This window comes from Emys orbicularis, chromosome 9 (assembly GCF_028017835.1).
Source record: "Emys orbicularis isolate rEmyOrb1 chromosome 9, rEmyOrb1.hap1, whole genome shotgun sequence".
Classification (NCBI taxonomy): domain Eukaryota; kingdom Metazoa; phylum Chordata; order Testudines; family Emydidae; genus Emys; species Emys orbicularis.
The window spans coordinates 96,805,341-96,827,134 of record NC_088691.1 but is presented as its reverse complement, the minus strand read 5'-3'; the positions used below and the strand labels follow the sequence as shown (position 1 = coordinate 96,827,134).

Below are 21,794 nucleotides of genomic sequence, written 5' to 3'. Positions count from 1 at the left end.
CTGTCATCTTCTGGCCTCTCTACTTACAACCCACCACTACCAAAATAAGCAACTCAGAGAAATCAAGCATTGAGTGGACGTGGAGACTGAAGTAACCTAAATATTCATACATCCTTCTCTAGTGGCTGAGCCACACAGAAGTTAAGAGTCTGCAACTGCTGCTAGCAATGGAGTTGCTACTTTATCTCAAATAGTAGAGGTAAGTACTTTGGGTGCTGGAAGCCTCCAGTTCTGTCCCTGTGGAGATTCATGGATGTCTTCAAGTGTCAGACAGCAACTCTAAGGGCAGGTCTACACTACCCGCCTGAATCAGCGGGTAGAAATCGCTCTCTCGGGGATTGAATTATCGTGTCTCGTCGGGACGCGACAATCGATCCCTGAATCGACGCTTCTACTCCACCAGTGGAGGTAGGAGTAAGCGCCGTCAACGGGGGAGCCGCGGAGGTCGATTTGCCGCCGTCCTCACAGCGGGGTAAATCGGCTCCAATACGTCGAATTCAGCTACGCTATTTGCGTAGCTGAATTTGCATATCTTAAATCGACACCACCACCCCCATAGTGAGGATGTAGCCTAAGCCTCACTATAGGCCAATGAATTTATAAAATACAGAGCATCGCTTTTTCAATACAAAAAGTCTGACAATGAATGCAGGTATTCACCACCAGACATTTTGGATTCAGTCTTTGTGAGGAACGAGTACCTGTAGCCCCTTCTAGTGCCTTTAAAACTTCATTTTGGAATGAGAAAGTATGTTTCTAGCATTGCCGATACACAAACATGCTTTTTCAGTTTAAGACAAAAACATTTTTGGTGTTTAAATGCAGCCAGGGGGACTACATCCTCAGAGAAGTGAATCCAAAATGCCAGTTCATTTTTTTTAGTTCCCTTGGGACCCCTAAAACATTGGCACTTTGTCCTATGGGGCCATTACATTTTAATGCAGGGGCACTGTTTGAAGAGTACCGTATGGTTGATCACTCCTTTCACATTTATCTTCACAAGTAAGGGAAGAAAGTTATTTCTTTTCTCCTCAATAGGCAAGGAAAAATGCTGTAAGAAATTGCTAGGCAGGTATTATATGTGCTTGTATTGGCTATGTCTGTACTTTACCTTAGTGAAACTGCTTTAGATTATAGCTGTTGCACAAGAAATGAGTTTAGGGTGTATGGACACAGGCAGGTTGTGAATATTCCTAATATATCAATGAAACAGCACACAGTTACACTAGAAAAATATAAAACTACCTCCCTACACCATTCACTCTGGACCAAATACTTCTCTCAAATAGACTGGTAAAGCCTCCCTGACTTCAAATGGAATTGCACAGGTCTAACACAATGCTGGCTATGTGTGTGTATGTATTAGAACATAGACAATAGTGTGGAAAATGTCTATGAACACTTGTTGACTTTGAAAATAAATGTCAATTTGACCATGCTAACAACTCTCTCATGCTCATTTTTATGAAAATTCTCACACTCCAACTTTAACAGCATGAATATTCATGAAAAAGGTGAATTTTAAGCTCAAATGCTTCAATATTTGCCATAAGTGAATTTCAAAGCCCATATTAGATTAAAGTTCTTACTGTGTTACATTCAACATCCAATTGGGGAGTAGACAAAAAAGTTCAGGCTTTGTTGAAGTTAGACTATCAGATATTTGCAATGAACTGATCATAAGCTCTTCAGACACAATTTTTTTTTCAAATTTCAAACAAATCAATTTATAAATTTCACTGTCTTCTCACAAACGGTAAGGCCTTTACGAGATGGTCATGTATCTGTAAGAATCATACAACTGTCCCAGGCTCTCAGGCCTCACAAATGATCTGTAGCAGAAAATGATCATGTGCTCAAATATTAAATGCTGGAAAGAAGTTTTATACAACGTGAACAAAGTTGCTAAATTATATGTTTTCACTCACTAAAAAATGCTCATGCTGTCCTGAACCTTAAATTAATATTCTTTTACAGTAGCTTAATTAAATCCTCATTAACAAGTTTCACATTCTTTGGAAGTAGTGTGACTTGTACTGAATTTAATTTGGCGCTATTCAGAAACACCAGCTGCTAAACCAGTGTATTTCCCTACAGAGTGGGTTTGCAAAATCTGCACACTCCTGTGGAAATGTCTATTACCATCCATTCTCTCATCCTGGGAGAACCTGCAGAAATCGTTAGCAAGTTTTTAGCTGACCCTATTACAATATTCAAAGTGCTGTGGAAATACTCTAACTATTGTATTGTTTATCTTGTTTTGGAGATATTTCCTAAAAAGGAGTGGTTTAGTCTTAATTGTACCAGACAACAAAACACTGATATACTCCTCAGTTTTACTGCTACAGTATATTGTATGAAAGCAAATCATATCTTTTCCCTGCACCAATTCACTCAAGACAGTATCCTTGCTTTATATGCAGGTTTGCATGCTGTGCATCATAATTGTTTAAATCTGCACATTGCTGACAAAAGAGGTATTTGTGAAACTCATTCACTCAGTGATCAAAATGATGCATATATGAGAAAATAATTTACCCCAGGTCTCTGAGTTATGATGAACTGTTCATTATGAGGAGCTTGCAAGTGTAAAATTGGCTGTTCCAGAAGAACTATAGTGCTCAACACCAAGCTACTGTAAGAGACAATATGTACAGCAATCCAGTATTGCTAAGAAATAACACTTAACAATGGAGAACAACTTAACAATGGAGGCGGCCAAATAAATAAATACACATTTTAAAGCAATTCTTGCATGATTATGTATATAGTAATCTCTGTGTTTAAAATATTGTAATTAGAACCCAACAGATTATCATTTAAATTATAGCTAACTAACGGCAGTGTATTAACCATTTCTGTGCCCTAGATACAAAGACTAGATTTGTTTTCCCCCTCCTTTCTACAGGAAAGGGGGAAATAATTGATTGTGTCCCACAAGACATAATCAAACTCGCTCATGCAAGCTGCCAGAGGTACTGATGCCAAAAATTTACAGACAGGCAAAATTTCAAGTATATACAAGAGTACCCTGAAGTGGCCAAAACATTTAAACTTGGACACCTAACATTAGGCACTGAAATCCATATTTAAGCACCTAAATATGTGGCCAGATTTTCAGAGGTATTGAGCACCTGCATCTCCCTCCATTGAAATCACTGGGAACTACAGCTGCTGTATTCTGCTCTGCCTCTCCTATCATCAAATATGTTGCAAAGCTAAGTTCTGATTCCAGAATCTTTATTGTATGTCATGAGTGTACCAGTCAGAAATAAATCAACATGGTTCACCCACGCTCTTGTGGGGTTGCAGTTCAATTGTGTTTTGACTTCCAAACATAGCAAATGTGAGATGAAAGTCACTGAAGGAAAAGCAATACAGTATCCTAAGATGTCATTTTTACTGAGTTTCTATTCTGACTATAGCCACACTTTTAAAGTGATGAGATATGTGGTGTATGATATCAGCCATTCACAGGGCTATTTTTTTTTAAAGTTGATAGCAGGCACTAATGTGAGTATCATGACTCTTTTCAGGCAGTAGGTGAAACCTTGAAGAAAAAGTGGCTCTGTCTTCAAAAAAGTGACCTGACCTTTGCTTTGGTGGGTTTCTACTGTGCAAGAAATAAAAAGCACTGCATGCTTTCTGATGCATCCTTTTTTAGCTAATAAACTACTTCTCTATAGCATTCAACACAAAAGGATTAGGTTTCTGAAAGTCAAACAGCATGTTACTAATGCTAGCTAAATAGTAGCTCCACATATTAAAGAAAATATTTTCATGGATTTGTAACATATCAAATGAATCGTGAATAAATAAATGTTTGGACAAGAACCTTTGATATGCTTAGCACTTAGAACTCTCTTCTCACCAAATAAGAGAGAATATCCTAATCTGAAGTAAACTTTACAATGCCTTTTGCAGTTCTTTGGATATCAAAGGAATTACAAATTGAGCATGCCTATGTTTTATGACACTTATGGTATGAGAACTTCTTGCAGCATGCAAAGAACTCTCTCTAGGTTAACTGCAATGCGTTGCACAAATAAGTTAAATTTGACCTTGTTTTTTCATAAACGTTGTTTTAAAATTGCAATATTATGCACATGTTTTTGAGCTGTGAATGATTATACGGTATTTGTGATATAAAAATTACATCACATTGTTTGGTATCAATAAATAGTATCCTTCTTAGGACACAGTATACAATGCTATTTTAAATCATTCTTATTATACTGTACTGTAGTTAAGAAATACATTCAATAGACTCTTAGTTAATGAAATGTATGTAAGCTTAGGGCAAAATTCTGAAGTCATGGAGCCAGATCCTTCAGTCTTTGTACACCCCAAACTCCCATGGACTTCAATGGAGTTTTGTGAGTGTAAGAAAAGTCTAATCAAGCTCCACTACTCTTCTCTCCCTACACCCTCAGACATTCACTGATACTTACAGAAGTTCTATACATACAGGGAGAGCAGAGTATCAGAGACTCACGATCTACAATGTAGATCCAAGAGGAGAATTTTGCCCTTAAATTTAGAGTATTTAAAGGAGAATTTAACTTTCATTTTACGTAAGCTGTAAATCTTCATAACAGTCTGATTTCTTTTTGTCTATAATCTGATTTGAGTAGAAAGCATGTATATTTCAGCTGTAAAGTTGCAGATAACTACAATTAACTAGTGGTGAAGAAATTAAGGGCCTGATCCTCCAGATATTACTCGTATGAGGGCCAAGTTCTGTGAGATTCTCAACTTCCTTCACTCCTGCTGATGTACTCCCGCGAGGACTCACAAAAGCAAGGCAGTTTGTAGTCCTATTGACATCAATGGAGTGATTCATATGAGTAAAAGCTGCAGGACGGGGCCCCAACTCTGTTATCAATTAAGTTTTGGGGTTTTTTTTGTTTGCTTGTTTGGTTTTGGTATTTTGTTTTTAACAGTATGTGTGTATTTTATTTTCAACAACAACATACTTTTACTTCCAGCGTAACGCCGTCATTTAATTACTGGATTGTTCTGGGGTGTATTTTTTGTAACCAGTAACAAAGATTCCTCCTGACACAAGCCATTGTTGATTTCACTGTTGTAGGGGAAAGGCTCTAGGGCGGCAGATAAGGCTGTTGCCATGGTGATGAAGGAGATACCGAGGGAGGAGTCTGCAGAGGAAAAGCCCCTCCTTACTATGACATCACAGGTGGGCAGAATGTTAGGATTCCAGTAGGCAGCTGACATATGTTAATCTAATGAAGAATGTAATTTAACTAGCAGATAAGCATTAACATTCTTGAGTCAAAACTTAACAGGCAATTATAGTTTTCCCAAAAGAAAAAGCTATTATAAAATGCCACAAATAAAAAAAGGGGAATGAGGAGAAATTCATTCGTTGTTTAGGTTTTCAATTGGTGTATATTAGTTTTAGTGAGTCTGCTTGAGCTTGACCCTTCAGAAAATATTTTATACAAAATTAAATTTTGTGTCATCAGAACATACTATAGAAGATAATAGCTTATGGTAAATAAATTAACTGCTTGTGCTTTGGAGCTTTTGAACAAAAAAATGCAAATTTTCTGATCAAATGATTTGTAGTAAGCACAATATACATATGTCAGTTACCAGTAGAGTATTTAAAATTGATTTTAAAAGGTCAAATATTATTCATGCTGTCAGTATTTACCTATCATAATATATATATATATATATATACACACCTATTCATATGTACAATATGTATATATAAAATCATATATAACAACCACTTGATAGTGGTATCATTTATAAATACATAAAATCCCTTAAGTTTTCAGTAGCATTTAACTCATATTTCAAATTAGATTATTTTACATACTTCATTGTTTTCATCTTTGTAAAGCCAGTAAATGCAAGAATACAGGTCCATTACCTGAAACTTGATAGGTGGTAGACTATAAGTAATGAAAATGATACAAATGTATAATACATCTGAATTGGATAATTAAAAAAAAAATAATGTGGCTAACCAGCAACTTTGGCTTAAATTTAGCAATATTTTCCCCAGCAACATACTAGTAACAGAATTTAATACAATTACTTGATTTGATGCTTAATATTTAACATTAAAGTACACAAGGTTATTCATATTCAACAATAGGTTTGATGTCATACATTACATGGCTTTTCTTACATAAAAATAATCTTCAACAAAATCCAAAAACCTTTTTTCTACTGTAGGGTAATAGATATTTATGTTTAAAAATAATATGTGACTTATAAAATGCCAGTACAAGCTTACCTTATAGCCTGTATAAAATGTATTACACTAAGTCAATTAATTAATAATAGAATTTTTGATCATTGACATTTTCCTATACATTGGAAAACATTTGTCAATTTCCTCCTAAACCTCTGTCAAATGTTGTATTATACTTGTGATATACTGTATTAGTTAAAACACGATTGCATGAGGGAATAGGATGCTTTGTTTAATGCATCACATTCCAATTTTACACTAACCAGTTTATGAATCACAAATATTGAAACGAGGGGTGAAATCCTGGGCCCCTTGAAGTGAATGGCAAAACTCCCATTGACTTCAATGGGCCAGGACTTCATCCTAGGTTCATAACATGTTTGATGCACTATTTGTATTGGTTGTTTGTCAATTTCATTCAGCAATAGTTTGTGACAGTTTTTCTAAGTAAAATGCTAGTGTTTATTAGTCAGTGTAATTTTTTCCACTACACACAAGTACCTATTTCCCTGCTATGCACCAATGGGGTGCACAAGCCAAAAGGAAGCAGAATCAAGTGAAAAAGTGAGTATTTTCCATAGCCACCTCTGCATCATGTATGTGTTATGTATGGTATATGATCATATCATATTTATCATTTGTATCCTAACTTTCTGGATGTGTTGCTGTATTAAGATTCTTATGTCTTTAATGTCTCTGTGCAAACCTCTTGTTCAGGTCATTCATTCAGAATACTGTGTTGCTATATGGCAATATACATTCGGCCTTTACTAACGGTATATTTGTCCTGATTCTTCACATGATGAGAGAGATGGATGTGGCTGCAGCTCACGGGATATAATATGTATATCAAATGGAAATAATTACTAATTACCACTGGCCAAACTTTCCAAGTCAAGTCAAATTTAGGTCAAAAGAGTAAGGTCTAGTCTTTCAAAGGTCATCTACTAGTCACACAGAATCAGCATTGAAGAATACTGTGTAGCTGTGTATTTTTTGTAACTGTAATGGTTATCTCAAGATCTCATTAAGAGCCTGGTCTTGCAGCCCCTCGCCTGTGCAACTCCCATTGAACTCAGTGGGAATTTTGCATGTGAAGTGGCTTCCAGAATACATGCAGTTCCTACTTAAATACACCCATTTGTTTTCATAATGGACAAAACATGACAAACACACACACACAAAGTGCTCAGTGAAACTAGGACTTACCATGCTTGATTGGGGAAGAAAACTCAGATGAGATCAGTGGCGTCTACAGTACAGGTATGAGACATACAGTCCCTGGATTTTGTGAGAAATTGCCAGTTATAACGTGTGAAGGTGCTTTAAGTAAAGCTTCAAGGAAGCTCCCTCTCTCCTCTTCTCTCTGGAAAATACCATATACATTCACTGGAGCACAAGCTGGACACATATTCACATTCAATTATTTTTATGCTCCTATCCAACCTCTCCTGGGAAGAGGTGACACTTATTTGTTGAGAGAAATAATCACTGTATATTTGAAATATTTTTTTCAAATTCATGAATATAGCAAATATTACTTTACCATAAGTTACATAATCAAATATAATCACAGATCCTCAACTGCTATGAATTAGCATAGCTTTGCTGATTCACACCACCCGCAAATCTGGCCCATCGTATCAACATTAAGGAACATACTACACTAGTAGCAGGATACACCATGATTTAACAGGTCTTTTCAGTCTCTACTTTCTGTGAGTCTATCTCAATTTTGTCAGTGAAAGTCTCTTTATTGGCATAAGAAGGCATTCAGATGTATCCAAATTTAATACTGTATATCAAGTATCAGTGCAGAAAGTAGGGTTTTAGTGTTAATGGGATTTGGTACAATGTGTCTCCATTTTATATTACTGTCTCCCTGTCTCTTGGTAAGAAGGTTCAAACAGAGAGAGAAGACAAATTTTTTAAAAGAGCATTTGTTATTCATGGAAGCTAGAAAACGGGAGAGAGAGACGTAATCTATTTACAGAAAATCATATATTACTGACTGCAGCTGAGTGACTAATGGAGAAAATTATTTATGAATATTCATGTGAATTCAAAAGTAAATTTCTATTTGACCCTCTTTGCAAGTTTTCTGTGTTCACTTTTTAGAAACATTTGAGCACTTGAGAATTATTTACTAGCAGGAATAACCATGAAAAGTTCAGTTTACACTCAAATATTCATTGAAGACACATTTTGAATTGTACAATCAACAGTCAGATTCACAATTCACTCTAGGTCAGTTAGAGATTTAGGCCCTGATTCAGCAAAGCACTTCAACATGTGCTTAATGTTAAGAATGTGATGAAGTATTTTGCTGTATAGGGAAGAAGTTAAACACATGCTTAAGGGCTTTGAGGCCTACCCTAAGTGCTTTACTGAATTGGCAGCTTAATTCACCCGATAAAGGAACTGAATCAATACCACATGATTAACTAATCAATACAATGCCATTTTTGAATAGTCACAGTCAAGTGTTTATGAACAATCTACAGATCTAGAATTATTTGTTGAGGAAATTCACTAATGGTTTTGAACAGTGAATAAATGTAACAATCATAGAATCATAGAATTGGAAGGGACCTTGAGAGGTCATCTAGTCCAGTCCCCTGCCCTCCAGGACTAAGTATTATCTAGACCATCCCTGACGGGTGTTTGTCCAACCTGCTCTTAAAAATCCCCAATGATGAAGATTCCACAACCTCCCTAGGCAATTTATTCCAGTGCTTAACCACTCTGACAGTTAGGAAGTTTTTCCTAATGTCCAACCTAAACCACCCTTGCTGCAATTTAAGCCCATTGCTTCTTGTCCTATCCTCAGAGGTTAAGAAGAAAAATTTTTCTCCCTCCTCCTTGTAACAACTTTTTATGTACTTGAAAACTTCTATCATGTCCCCTCTCAGTCTTCTCTTTTAAACTAACAAACCCAATTTTTTCAATGTCCCCTTATAGGCCATGTTTTCTAGACCTTTAATCATTTTTGTTGCTTTTCTCTGGACTTTCTCCAATTTGTCCACATCTTTCCTGAAATGTGGCGTCCAGAACTGGACACATTACTCCAGTTCAGGCCTAATCAGCGCGGAGTAGAGCGGAAGAATTACTTTTCGCATCTTGTTTACAATACTCCTGCTAATAGATCCCAGAATGATGTTTGCTTTTTTTCCCAACAGTGCTACACTGTTGACCCATATTTAGCTTGTGATCCACTATGACCCCCAGATACCTTTCTGCAGTACTCCTTCCTAGGCAATCAGTTCCTATTTTGTATGTGTGCAACTGATTGTTCCTTCCTAAGTGCAGTACTTTGCATTTGTCCTTATTGAATTTCATCCTATTTACTTCAGACCATTTCTGCAGTTTGTCCAGATCATTTTGAATTTTAATCCTATCCTCCAAAGCACTTGCAACCCCTCCCAGCTTGGTATCGTCCGCAAACTTTATACATGTACTCTCTATGCCATTATCTAAATCATTGAGGAAGATATTGAACAGAACCGGACCGAGAACTGATCCCTGCGGGACCCCACTCATTATGCCTTTCCAGCATGACTGTGAACCACTGATGATTACTCTCTGAGAACAATTTTCCAACCAGTTATGCACCCACCTTATAGTAACTCCATCTAGGATGTATTTCCCTAGTTTGTTTATATCACAGACTCTTTGTGAACAATTTGCCAACAAGAAAACATTTGCAAATCATTTGTTGAAAAATAATCACTCCATTGTGTTCATAACTAATACACACGAGGTATGCATATGTAGTTCATGCAAGTTTTGCAGAGACCCGGCTCTGTATCATTTTAATGTCAGAGGGCAACATACAGCTGAAACACATACACAGATTTTTGCACAAATAAACCTATGGAAGTTCAGCATAAAATCAGATATAACATAATATCTAATGCCAAAAGGCCCAAAACTGACCTGTATAACCAAGGAAAGCCTTAGTGGTTCCCCCACTGTCCCCTGTCAGCTGTTCATATAAGGTATGATCCTGTTCCTGGGAACTCACAGGCAACACTTCCATGGACTTCAAATGGGTGCGAGATTGAGCCCATACAGAGCCTTGAAGAGACTCTCGCCGATACATGCTCTGCAGAGCTCAACCTTTCCATTGTTATCACAATGCACAAGAAGGGGAGGAAATTTTGCCTTCCGGAGGACAGGTTGATCCTGGAACAACAAAATCACAGATTTCTGAATTTTTGCTGAATAGCACCCATAAGGCCACATTCAGATGAGGAAAGTGAAATATCCTTCCCCATTTCTTAAAAGGGCACGCACTACATATTATGCATTCTCTGTAAGCAGCATTAGTATGCGATTTCCTTATTTCCCCTGAGAATAGCCCTGTGCACCATCCTTTCCTGGGGCATTCTATTACCACTAAGAGTAGAAATAAGTTTTTGGACGAAACCACACATAGACATCATTGCTGGTCTAGTCATCTTTGTATATGTCCTTGAATTTATATGTAGACCACACCACTTTCTCTGTGGCTGTCCCATTATATCTTTTCATGTAGTCACTCACAGGTGACTTGCCATATGGTTTCTGTGTGTCTTTATGGAGGAAACAGAATTAGGGTTGCCAGTTTCAACTATAGGCTCAAACTGCTACTGATAGATTTTCTGGTGTGTGTACATGGCTCACCAGGAAAAATCTGGCCCATAATCATAGTTTCCTATTTAAAATCTGAGCAATCCCCGCTGTTCTGGATGACTCAAAACCTCTTATGAGCTTCTTAGCTTTTAAATTTGCAGAATGATTTGTAGCATCCCTTGTACGAAGGAAACCATACCACTATGGAAGTATTTAATTAATATACATTATTAGCAGGCACTATGTAGAATGGCAAAAATTAAAGTCAGTAAGACTAGTTATATTCGGGTGGAGTCTCTTCTCTTACATTGGTGTAAATCAGGAATAACTCCACTGAAATTAATAGCATTACAGTACTGGGATTGTTTTCACACTACAATCAGGCCCATTTTACATAAACATACAGTACAAAAGTTGTCTTGAAATGGCCAAATCTGTTCTCTTTAGAGTCAATGGTAATTTTGCCACTATTTCAGTGGGAGTAGCATTGGACTCATACAACAGACCTTTGCAATATGCTGAATACTTATTTGTATACTGTGTTTTAATGGACTACTGACATATAGAAGATGCTATTAATGAATTTAGTACTTCAAAGCTATGTAGTCTCATCTGTTTTTAAGTTATCTACCAGTAGCAACACATTAAAATTAATTAAATTAATTTTCCCCTTTATATTGTTTCATCTAATATTAGCCACATAGCATAAGCTATATAACTTTAAAATGTTATGAAAACAAAATATGCAAGTGTATGTTAGCCAACTTTGTATCTCTAAGTTAAATACTATTAAACTTATTTTAGTATTATTGTTTTTAGACAAGTATGTATGATTTCAGCATGAACACTCTCATGAGAATAATAAAAAAATGTTGCCTTGACAACATAGTTTAAAACTCATAAATTGGCTGCCTGCCTAAAGTTAAACAGACTTTTCCATCACAAATTAAACAGACTTTTCTGTCACATAACTTAATTTTACATTACCAAGGGAAATAATGAGAGTTTAAGATCATTTATAATATATCTTTGTATGGGACTCCATTTAACAAAAAAGGAAGAGATAAAAATAGAATGATATGAAACAATATAATTATGTTTAAAAATGTCCTGGCTATTATTCTATGGTCATAAAAAGATCTGAGAAAGCTATATGCAGCAAATAATATATTAGATTAATTTAGCCCCTTTTTCTGTTCATGAATTATCTGTGAATAGGAATCAATTTTTACAGATTTGGTTGTTGATTTATTTTAAATAACAAATACTTTATGCAAACATAATTCAGTCTCTGGGATATTGCAAACTATTTATGATGGCTATTGCTTTGAGTATTTCTTATTTCTAACTTGCTATTTGCATTGTGCTACAGGTCACCTGAGTTGCATGGTGCAAGTAGAAAGTCCCACAGAGAACTTTCAAGTTAGCCATATGACCATTTCCAGTGCCAATACCTGTGCAAAGCCATACCCCCTTTGGAGAAGATCTGTACAATTTAATAGAAAATGACAAACCTTCCATCAGTTTCTATGACAACCCTACAAAATTTAACAGAAAAGTATATTCCTGCTATAGAATTCTATAGGATGGTTAAAAAGAAAACCCATAGAAAGGATAGTCTCTATTCATTCTATGGTCAACATTTTTATAAATGCCATACTTTACACTCACTTTGCTCAGGTGTAGATGACAACACAAGGCGCAAGACAATGGAAAATCAAGCCCTATGGGTTTTTACAGTAGAATCATAGAATCATAGAATATCAGGGTTGGAAGGGACCTCAGGAGGTCATCTAGTCCAACCCCCTGCTCAAAGCAGGACCAATCCCCAACTAAATCATCCCAGCCAGGGCTTTGTCAAGCCGGGCCTTAAAAACCTCCAAGGAAGGAGATTCCACCACCTCCCTAGGTAACGCATTCCAGTGCTTCACCACCCTCCTAGTGAAGTAGTGTTTCCTAATATCCAACCTAGACCTCCCCCAAAAGTATATAGTAATTTCTATAGATGCTATTACATTGTTATAGAAACCAATTTAAACAAGACCTGTCTTTTTTTTTTTTTTTTTTTTTTAGGACCACACTGTTCCAGGCCCCCTGCCCCACAATTTTTATAGTGGGGGTGCTGAAAGCCATTGAACCAAACTGTAAACGCTGTATGTAATGGAAACCACTTCAAGCTACGGGGTATGTCAGTCCCCCCAGCACCCTTAGTTCCAGCCCCTATGCTGTGGGGGCTACTCCAGCCCTGCAGGTGGGGGAAGGAACCAGCTATTCCACCAATGGTGAAATTACAGTGATAGGTACATGATTATAAATACTGCATATGGGCTAGAATGAGTACAGGATAAAAGTGCCTGTGTTTAAGGAATGCACTTGCAGTATTAGCAACATTGTGAAAGATCCAGAAGAAAAAAATCTGCAGCCTTTTAGAGCATTACAACAGCTGGAAATCTATGTATGTTGACTCCATAACACAAAGACTTCAGATTAATGTGCAGTCTGCTACACAGACCAGCCTCCTTACTTCTCCAAAATAAACCCCACAGTTGCAAATAAACCTGAATTAAAAAAAAAAAAAAAACCTGTATCCTAATATTCCTGAACTTTGGTAGGGTTACGAATCTCTGTGACATCTGCAATGAGGGCTTGATGCAAGGCACATTGGAGTCAATGGAAAGGCTCTCAGTGATTTCAATAGGCTTTGGGTCAGGTCCTGAAAGCCCTACGATTTCATGGCATCCACTGTAAACCGTGACATTCAGATGGAGGAACTGGACCCTTTTGTTATTTCTATGGCATCTCATTCCCCATGGAAGCATAACATCCATGGGCTAGATTCACTGTCAGTCTGTACCTTGTGTAGTTATTTACACCAGACCACAGTGAAAAATGGGTGTAAAATGGCACCAAATCAGAACAGTAGTGTTTACCACCCACTTTTCACTGGTGTAACTGACTGCACAAGGTTCAGGGAAATGGTGAACTGAGCTCCTCTGCTTCTTTCTGACCCTGCACTGCAAAAAGTAGAGCAGATGAGATGATCCATTCCATAGACAATTCTGAGACAATGACAATTGTTGAATCAGATTTCAATTAAGACTATATTATCTGTGCTTTTTTGCCGCAAGGGCTCCCTAAGCAATATATGCCAGATTTTCATTTACACCAAAGCCCCTTTACACCACTCAGGCTGTGTACAGTGGTCTTAAAGCGGTTTAATTTGCATCCATTTTAAGGTGCTTTTATACAGCCAGAGCAGTGTAAAGTAGCCTTAGTATAAATGAGAATCGGGCCCATATACTCTAATTTGCAGAGAATAGAAATTAAGGAAATGTAATTGTTTTAGAAAAAGATTTACAGGAAAACAATTTTTTTGGTAGGAAAAACAGTCTATCCTTTGATGAGCTGCAAGGTTGTTGTAGTGTTTAGACACAAACTACTTGTTTCAAAGACATCCTATATGGATATTTAGCTGTGTCATTAGGCTTAATGTGCCCACAAACTATCAACTGCTTTGGTGTGTGTGTATAAACAAAAATAGAAGTGAATAAATATCTCTTTAGCTTCTAAAAATGTAACTAAACCCATGTATGTAAATACTACGAGTGGACAGTCTCTCTTATATCCATACATTTGCACAGCCAAAATACTGCAAGGGTATGGTTTAAAGAGATTTTTGTTATTTGGGACCTTGACTTTCGAGAGTTTTCAGCACAGCTGAAGATTGGCCAGTATTGTCTGATCTTTACAAAAAGGTACATTCTACAATAGGACAAGGTATTTTTGCCACGGTTTAGTCCTCTCTTCTCCATCTTCACATTCTTCATACTGATTCGGTGGTTAGACATAACATGGACCTTTAGGCTGAAGAGTAGGAGGATTAGCTCCAAGAAAAATTCTCCAGTGCCAGTGTATCATTCCTCCAAATTGAGACGCGATTATATCTCCTGTCCATCTGAGATAGTCCGTAGAGATATATAAGTCTCTAGCACAAAGGTTCTCAAACTCATCCGTGCACCACTGGTGAGCCACTGAGCATTTGCTGGTGGTTTGTAGAAGGCTGGCTGGCCCCATGGTGCTGGATCTCACATTTTCAGCTGCTGAGTCACATCAAAAGAGTCTAAATAAATTAAATACTTCCCTAATATTTTGTAAGGAATTGCTGTAGTTGCCTCTGGGCTGCTCTAGAATTACTAAAGGGAAGGGGTAAATCTGTGCAGTTGCGAATGGGAGAGGAATTGATCTCTATTTAATGTGGTTCAGGCTATGAAAACGTATGAGAACCCCTGCTCTAATCCACAAAGCTACTCATCTCCTTTAATGAGGGTGGTCTCCAAACAGAATAGTTGTAATGTAAAGTTTACAAACATAGGTTCTAAACACGATTGCTGGCATAAGGAATCAGCTCCAGTAGTTTAGGAAATTAAAGGAACTATGAAAGGAAGCTGGCTTCATCTATGCTGAGTTTAGATAAGTGAGTACCGGAAGGTTTGAAGAAAGGTACATGGTGCAAACAAAGAAAGCACTTTGTCTTTGTCAACAGCATAGTTAAGAGTTCCCAAAGAAATGTACCAGATATTTCAGTAAATGTTCTCTGGGCTGTAAAAACTCATTATAAAGAAGAAAAACACCTCCTCCGGAGTTTTGATTTCTTCTACGGAAAATGCAAATCTCTACAATTAAGACACAGCACTGAATAAAAAGAGAAGAAATGAAAGAATGTGTAATTCATATTGATCTAAAACAGTTTGAAAGGAAGCAGAACACATCTATTCATCTGGAAGAAAAAAAACTCCACTGTAGAAAGAATCTAAAGCAAGTGACCAACATAACTAGAAAGGGGACACATCTCAACATTTAAGGATTATAACATAACCGACAACTCACTGTCACTGCACATTGACTTTGAATATAAAAGGAGTTTCAAGGTCTGGAAAAAAAGAAAGAGTTAGGAGATACTGTAGAGCGGAAACAAAATACCTTTGCACAGTAGATACGTTACACACTACATTAGACATGTGAATTTAAATGCCCATTATTGTATCTGTTGGAATCCTAAACACACACACCTATCTGCTGTCAGCTCTAAATTATTGGTGGCCACCATTTCACCTGTGATGTAATTCTGGTTGTTTTGGGAACAAGGTAAATAAGATAGTAGTAGCCATTGATCCAAAGGCAGATTGTGCAGGCTAAATGTCATTTCTTCCTGCAAACGTCTGACTATTGATAAGAAGCTGGTCTTTACACTGGTAATTTACCTGTGGATATGGGAAGTTCCCAGGGTTCATCTACCTACAGGCCTTCTGGCACTCTCAGATTTGAGCATTTCCTCAACAAACAGGGCCTTATTATACCTATATTTTTGATTGGTTGCTGCCTGGATGTTTTAAAACTCTTTTTATTGCAGTTTCAGTAAACTGTACGTTGTCAGCGAGGCACAGCCAATTGTTTTGATATACAAGATCCTGCCACCTTTACATTCTCATCAGGCACTGTACAATATAAGTCTGATGCCACTAGACTCACAAGAGGATCCTATATCAAAAGCAAGAACCAAAGGCTACAGAAAGAACAGAACTGGGAATATTTTTAGAGGGCAGCATAGCTGCCAGTTTTATATAGCTCAGTATGGGACATTTCCAGTCAGTGATGATGCTTCACTGATTCCCCTCATGGGGTCCCCAGGAGTGGTGACAGCCAGTATTCCCTGGGTTTGGGGAGGAGCCAGGAGTAACTGGAGGAGCCTGCAGGGAGCTTGCTGGGAAGGATGGAGCGTGGCGGGGGATAGTGGAATGTATCTAAGGGGGTGTCTTTACAGGATGGGATGGGCCTGTGGATGAGGCTTTGTTGGGAGTGGGAGAGCTGGAGCAGTCCAGGCAGGAGTACTGGAGTGAATCTGGGCTGGGCACCACTACAAGGTGAGAGAGATGTGGTGGAGTGTGGATGGAAAAGCCAGGGGTTGGTGGTGGGGGTAGAGCCTAGAGCAGCCTGGGGGTCTCTGGGTGAGTGAGGGAGCCTGGTGGTGGCTAGCGTTAGATGGGAGAGTTACGGCAAAGTCCCTCGTCCTGCCCCTCCTCCACATTAGCCCCCCTCTCCATTCAGCTAGCCATGTTCAGGTCCTATCCCACCCAGTTTAGCCTCTGACCCCATCCTATCCATCCTTTCAACCCTTGCCCATTGTCACTAGACCCTGTTCCCCCTGAGCCCCATCCCAGCCCTCAACCCCACCCTGTCACCCTCCACTGGCCTCACACCTACCCTGGTGGCAAGGCACTGAGGCGGCCAGTGCATCCTCTTGCTCCTCAGCCCGCCCTCACCACAGCTCAGAGTGCCACGCAGGCTGCAAGCGAGCAGCAAGAGTCTGGGCCAGAGCAGTCAGGGGGGAGGCAGAGGGGCCGCCTGGCTGCTCTTGTAACCACAGCCCAAAGCAGCTCCCGTTGGCAGGGAGGAGTAATTGCAGGGAAATATGGTACAAGGAGAGTGCGTCACTTCCCAGGGCTGAGAGGCACCTCACTGCTGCCTGCCCTTAGCAGGAGGAAGCCTTATCTGTGCCTGCCATCAGTCAGTTCCTCAGCTCCACCCGCCACTGGCAACACAAGCACTCTCCTATAAGAATCTCAGACCCACTGTTACTCTGCAGTTTGGCACACCCCAACCCTCGAGCCCTCCAAGCATCCACCTGGTCCACACGACACTTGCAGTATTCACAGATTCACTGTTTCCAGATTCACTGCTTCCAAAGAAACACAGCTTACCAGTTCCGCCTCAGGTCACTGCTCCACTTAACACACAGCACTTATAGTTAGTTTCACTATAAATGTATTTGTTTATTTAACAAAACAGAGATTCAAGTAGTAGCAAGTAGAAGTATTGGAAACAAATGGTAACATATAAAAAAATTATAACATGCATTCTAGAGCCTAAACTTAATTAAGCAGATACTCTAGCAGACATTAGAATATTGCTTACCCAAAATTCTTGCTATGCTTTACAGCCAGGTTGGCTGTGACACTCTTTTAATGAGACAAGCAAGTGTCAGTTGCCTCCTAAGTGAAGGATCCTGTTTGTTTTCTTGTACCCCAAGATATACCAGATGTATGTCTTTATTCATAAACACATCACCTCCTACTGTTTGTTTCATCCTGTAGATTTCCTTTCTTGTAGACTTCACAGTCTCTTATTTAGCCTTGGCTAACTTTGCAAATAGGCATACATTGTGAGACATACAATACACAAACGGGCAGACAGGGAGATAGGTAAAAGGAATTTTTCTGAAGTACATCACCTCCTGGTGACCTGTCAACTCCAAGACCTTAAGAACCTATATCAGTATAGAGACACAACTCTTAAATATTACCTGCATACACATTTTGCAATGATTACGATGACAAGTGGGCTACTGGCTCTTGGTAGAGACTTGACATACCAACCTTTGGTGAACCATTATGCATATATCTAACCCAAGGGATCCCTGTACAAGCCTATGCACCCCATGCCCTCTGCCAGGTGGCACCAAGTTGTCCCTGGGTCAGAGAGAGTAAAGCTGAAGTTAAGGGTGAAGAAAGTGATCAGAGGGGAAAATATAGGAAGTCAGGAAGCGAGAGAGTCTAGACTCAAGGAGCGCTATCGCTCCTTGACAAGTGACAGAAAACCAGTAAATTCAATAAACGCACTTGGTAGCTATATAAAATATTACCGTACACTTGCAGATGGGAATGATGGCACAAACCATAGCAGTTCTCCAAGCCCCACAAGCCAGAGTCCTGCTGGACATTATGGCAGTTAGTATAGCAAGATTGGCAAGAGTATCTGAATGTGGTGAATGATAGCGAGTCGTAAAATGGAAATCAGTGGATTCCATCTGTGCACTATGAAACTGCATATGTTGTATACTGAATGGGGGCATATACAGTTGCCAGTACATAATGGGACAAAGAAAGGCAAAAGCGCCACATCAGGAACCTAGACTCTCTTTACAAAGGACTAATTTCTCATCTCAGATCAGAGCTAAAGATAAGTGAGTTATACAGTACATTAGAGGGGCTGATGTCTGCCTCCAGACAGATATTTGTACCACCCACTACCTTCCCAAAAATATGAATACCCACACCCTCAGTCATGATTATGACAGTGGAATAACAAAAGCAAGCACATTTTGGAGAAAAGAATTCCTTGTGGGGGAAAAACACACGTTTTTCTAGTCTAGTGTCTGATAGCATAAGTCAGATAAATGTGCATGAAATTCATTTCAATTTAGAAGGAATATTTTATGTTATTGTGGAGCCTCCTCAGATGTGAAGTCAATAAGGAAGTAGCATACTAGACAAGTTTGTAGACATCTTTCAATTGAGGCTATGTTTCAATTAAATGAGATTTTGGAAAGCAAAATGTAGCTGTCAGGGCACTGAATTTGTGGCACCCACTAGTTCAGTTGGGATTCATAAATCAATTAATGATTACACACTGCTCTATAAATGTAGTTTTTGCATTACTGGCAAATACATAATACTGGAGCGTATTATACTGTCCCCTATTATCCTATAATACTACAGTATAATAAGAGTGTATTGTCTAGTTGTTAAAGCATAGGAATGGAATTCAGAAGATCTGGGTTATACTTCCTGTTCTGCCACATAAATTATTGCATGACCTTGGTCAACTCACTCAATTTCTCTTTTCCTCACTTTTCTCATATATATATTGTGGGAGCAATACTTCTCTAGCTTTACCTCAGTAGTGTTATGAGGCTTAGTTCATTAATGTTTTAAAGTATTCTGAGAGCCTCGATGGAAGGTGCCAGTGAACCATAAATCATCATTAATACTAAACTATGGATATGAATGTTTCAGAACACTGGTGTAACTTTGAAGTCAGTGGAATTAGATCAGGCATGAATTTGGCCCAACACATGTGGAAGCAATGGAATGCAAATTATATAAACAAGATGTGAGAGAGGGGGCCTTACCAAATTGCATGGCATACTTCTCAGTGTAGTCAGAAGTCTACTCCTATACTAGCTTATCAAGGGCAAAAGAGTCACCATGTGGGATTCCTTATAGTTGAAGAGTCTGATATGTCATGAAATACCTTCCCCACTGCTAAATAATTGCTGTGTTGCTGATATGTTGTATTACTGGGCCATATGTAGTCTGTATTTATTAAGCTGCAAGAATTAGTAGACACTTATCATGGTTGTGTTAGCTAGACTGTTTTGAGCCCAGATCTTTCAGTTGAGAGTTGATCCAGTGAGCAATTTTTATTATAAGGAGCTCCCACAAGATTTTAACCCTTAAGGAAATCAGTGTACGTGTCACAGAGGGAAAGAGCAAAAAGATGAGGGACATATTTGTTTTTCCAACTAAACAAAAATGCCCAAAACTCAGGAGAGAGGCAACACAACTTGGCAAACAGTTAGATCAAGTGCATTTGCTGGAAATATACTAATTGCAGAGGACAGTGGTAGGAGAGATAATCCTCAGTTTTCCTTCATTTTGGTAGCAGAATTTTAACAAGGGGCTTCTGAGCTGCCCCTCCATCACATCACTAATATCATCCTAGTGAATGACAGTTGCCTTGTTGTAAGAAAAACAAAGAACTGACTTGGAATGTGGGAACCAGCCAACTGTGTGTGTGTGGGGGGGAAACAATATGTCTCAACTCTTAATCATCCCCAAACCACACCTGAACCTTTTGAGAGACTCGGATCCATTCGGATTAGAATCCTCTCTTTTCTCCCCATTCTGATTCTCAACATTGCCATAGCTGCTTCCCCAAATTTCCACTGCCATCCTTCCTTCCCAACTCCTCAGCATTAAGCTCCTCTCCTATCAACCTATGCCCCTCCCAACTGGCAATTTTGACTGTCTCCATTCCCATGACTCTCAATATCCCCTTCCTTAACCCCCAACTTCCATATTTCCCTTAAAGGTAAAGTTCCAGAGAATGTAATAACATTTTTAAACCATCCTATATAATTTAATGGTGTATTATAATCCTATTCTATAGGATGGTTAAAAAATTACAGAAATATTAGCATTTACTATTAAATCCTATAGATTTTTTAGAAACCTATAGTTTCCTTCCTATCAAATTCTATAGGACTTTTCTGAGAACCCTAGCATATCACAAATACACCTTGGAAGATCCCATTGACCTGGGAGCTCTGACAATCTTCTGGTTGGGCTTTTTGTTTCCTAGGGCACCGATCTTCAGCATTGCAAAAGCCCTGCAGAAAAGCTCTTGGTGATCCTACAATGGGATCCATAAATGCAAGAGGGAAGAAAGGATAGAGGCCTACTTGATGATCATGACCGATGATTTCTGGGGGCTGTTAAATCATTAAAAAGAAGAAGGAGAGCCTTAAAATATTCACAGCATCCAAGCTGGTTTCCCCCCACTAGAAATGACTAGGAGTATATTATACCTGGTAAACTTAAAATCACATAAGTGGAACGTGCAGTTATGTAGAGACATGTCTGACACACCAACAATATTTGCTAGAAATGTAGCTCTAGAAAATATGTGTACAGACAGATCCAGCAGTAATGAAGATCAAAGATCAGCATCTGGAATAAATGCAGTTTCCAGATCAAGTGCAGACATTCACCTAAATTCGGAAATTACTTGTATATGTGTTCAAAAAAGAAGAATGTGGCATTAGACTTTGATCCCTAAATTCCATTGAGTGAATAATTTGGAAAACATTGATGAAAACCATATGATTACTTCTCTTGTAAGGTGCACTTGTAATTTGACTATACAAATATCAGGATTCTAGTGCATGGGAATCTGTTATTGCCAAATCTTCAAACCAGCATCTAAATTTCCCCATGCACCCATTGGCACACACAAATTGGGCACTTATCTCACTAACCTCTTTCATTATGTACGTCTACTTTGAGTGCACAAATGTAGGATCCTGAGCATATGAGTGGGTGCACACGCCAAA

The 21,794-nt window shown here is 38.5% G+C and overlaps 1 protein-coding gene across 2 annotated transcripts in view; it reads left to right on the top strand.

Annotated features, from left to right (window-relative positions):
* The first annotated feature begins 3,545 nt into the window (after positions 1–3,545).
* Positions 3,546–21,794, top strand: part of PEX5L (peroxisomal biogenesis factor 5 like) — a 66,409-nt gene continuing 48,160 nt past the window's right edge. For both annotated transcript variants that reach the window (XM_065410677.1, XM_065410676.1), the window contains exons 1-2: positions 3,546–3,602; positions 5,093–5,197. In XM_065410677.1, coding sequence (XP_065266749.1) covers positions 5,129–5,197 — 69 coding nt within the window. In that variant the 5' untranslated portion in view covers positions 3,546–3,602; positions 5,093–5,128. The remainder of the gene's footprint in view (positions 3,603–5,092; positions 5,198–21,794) is intronic.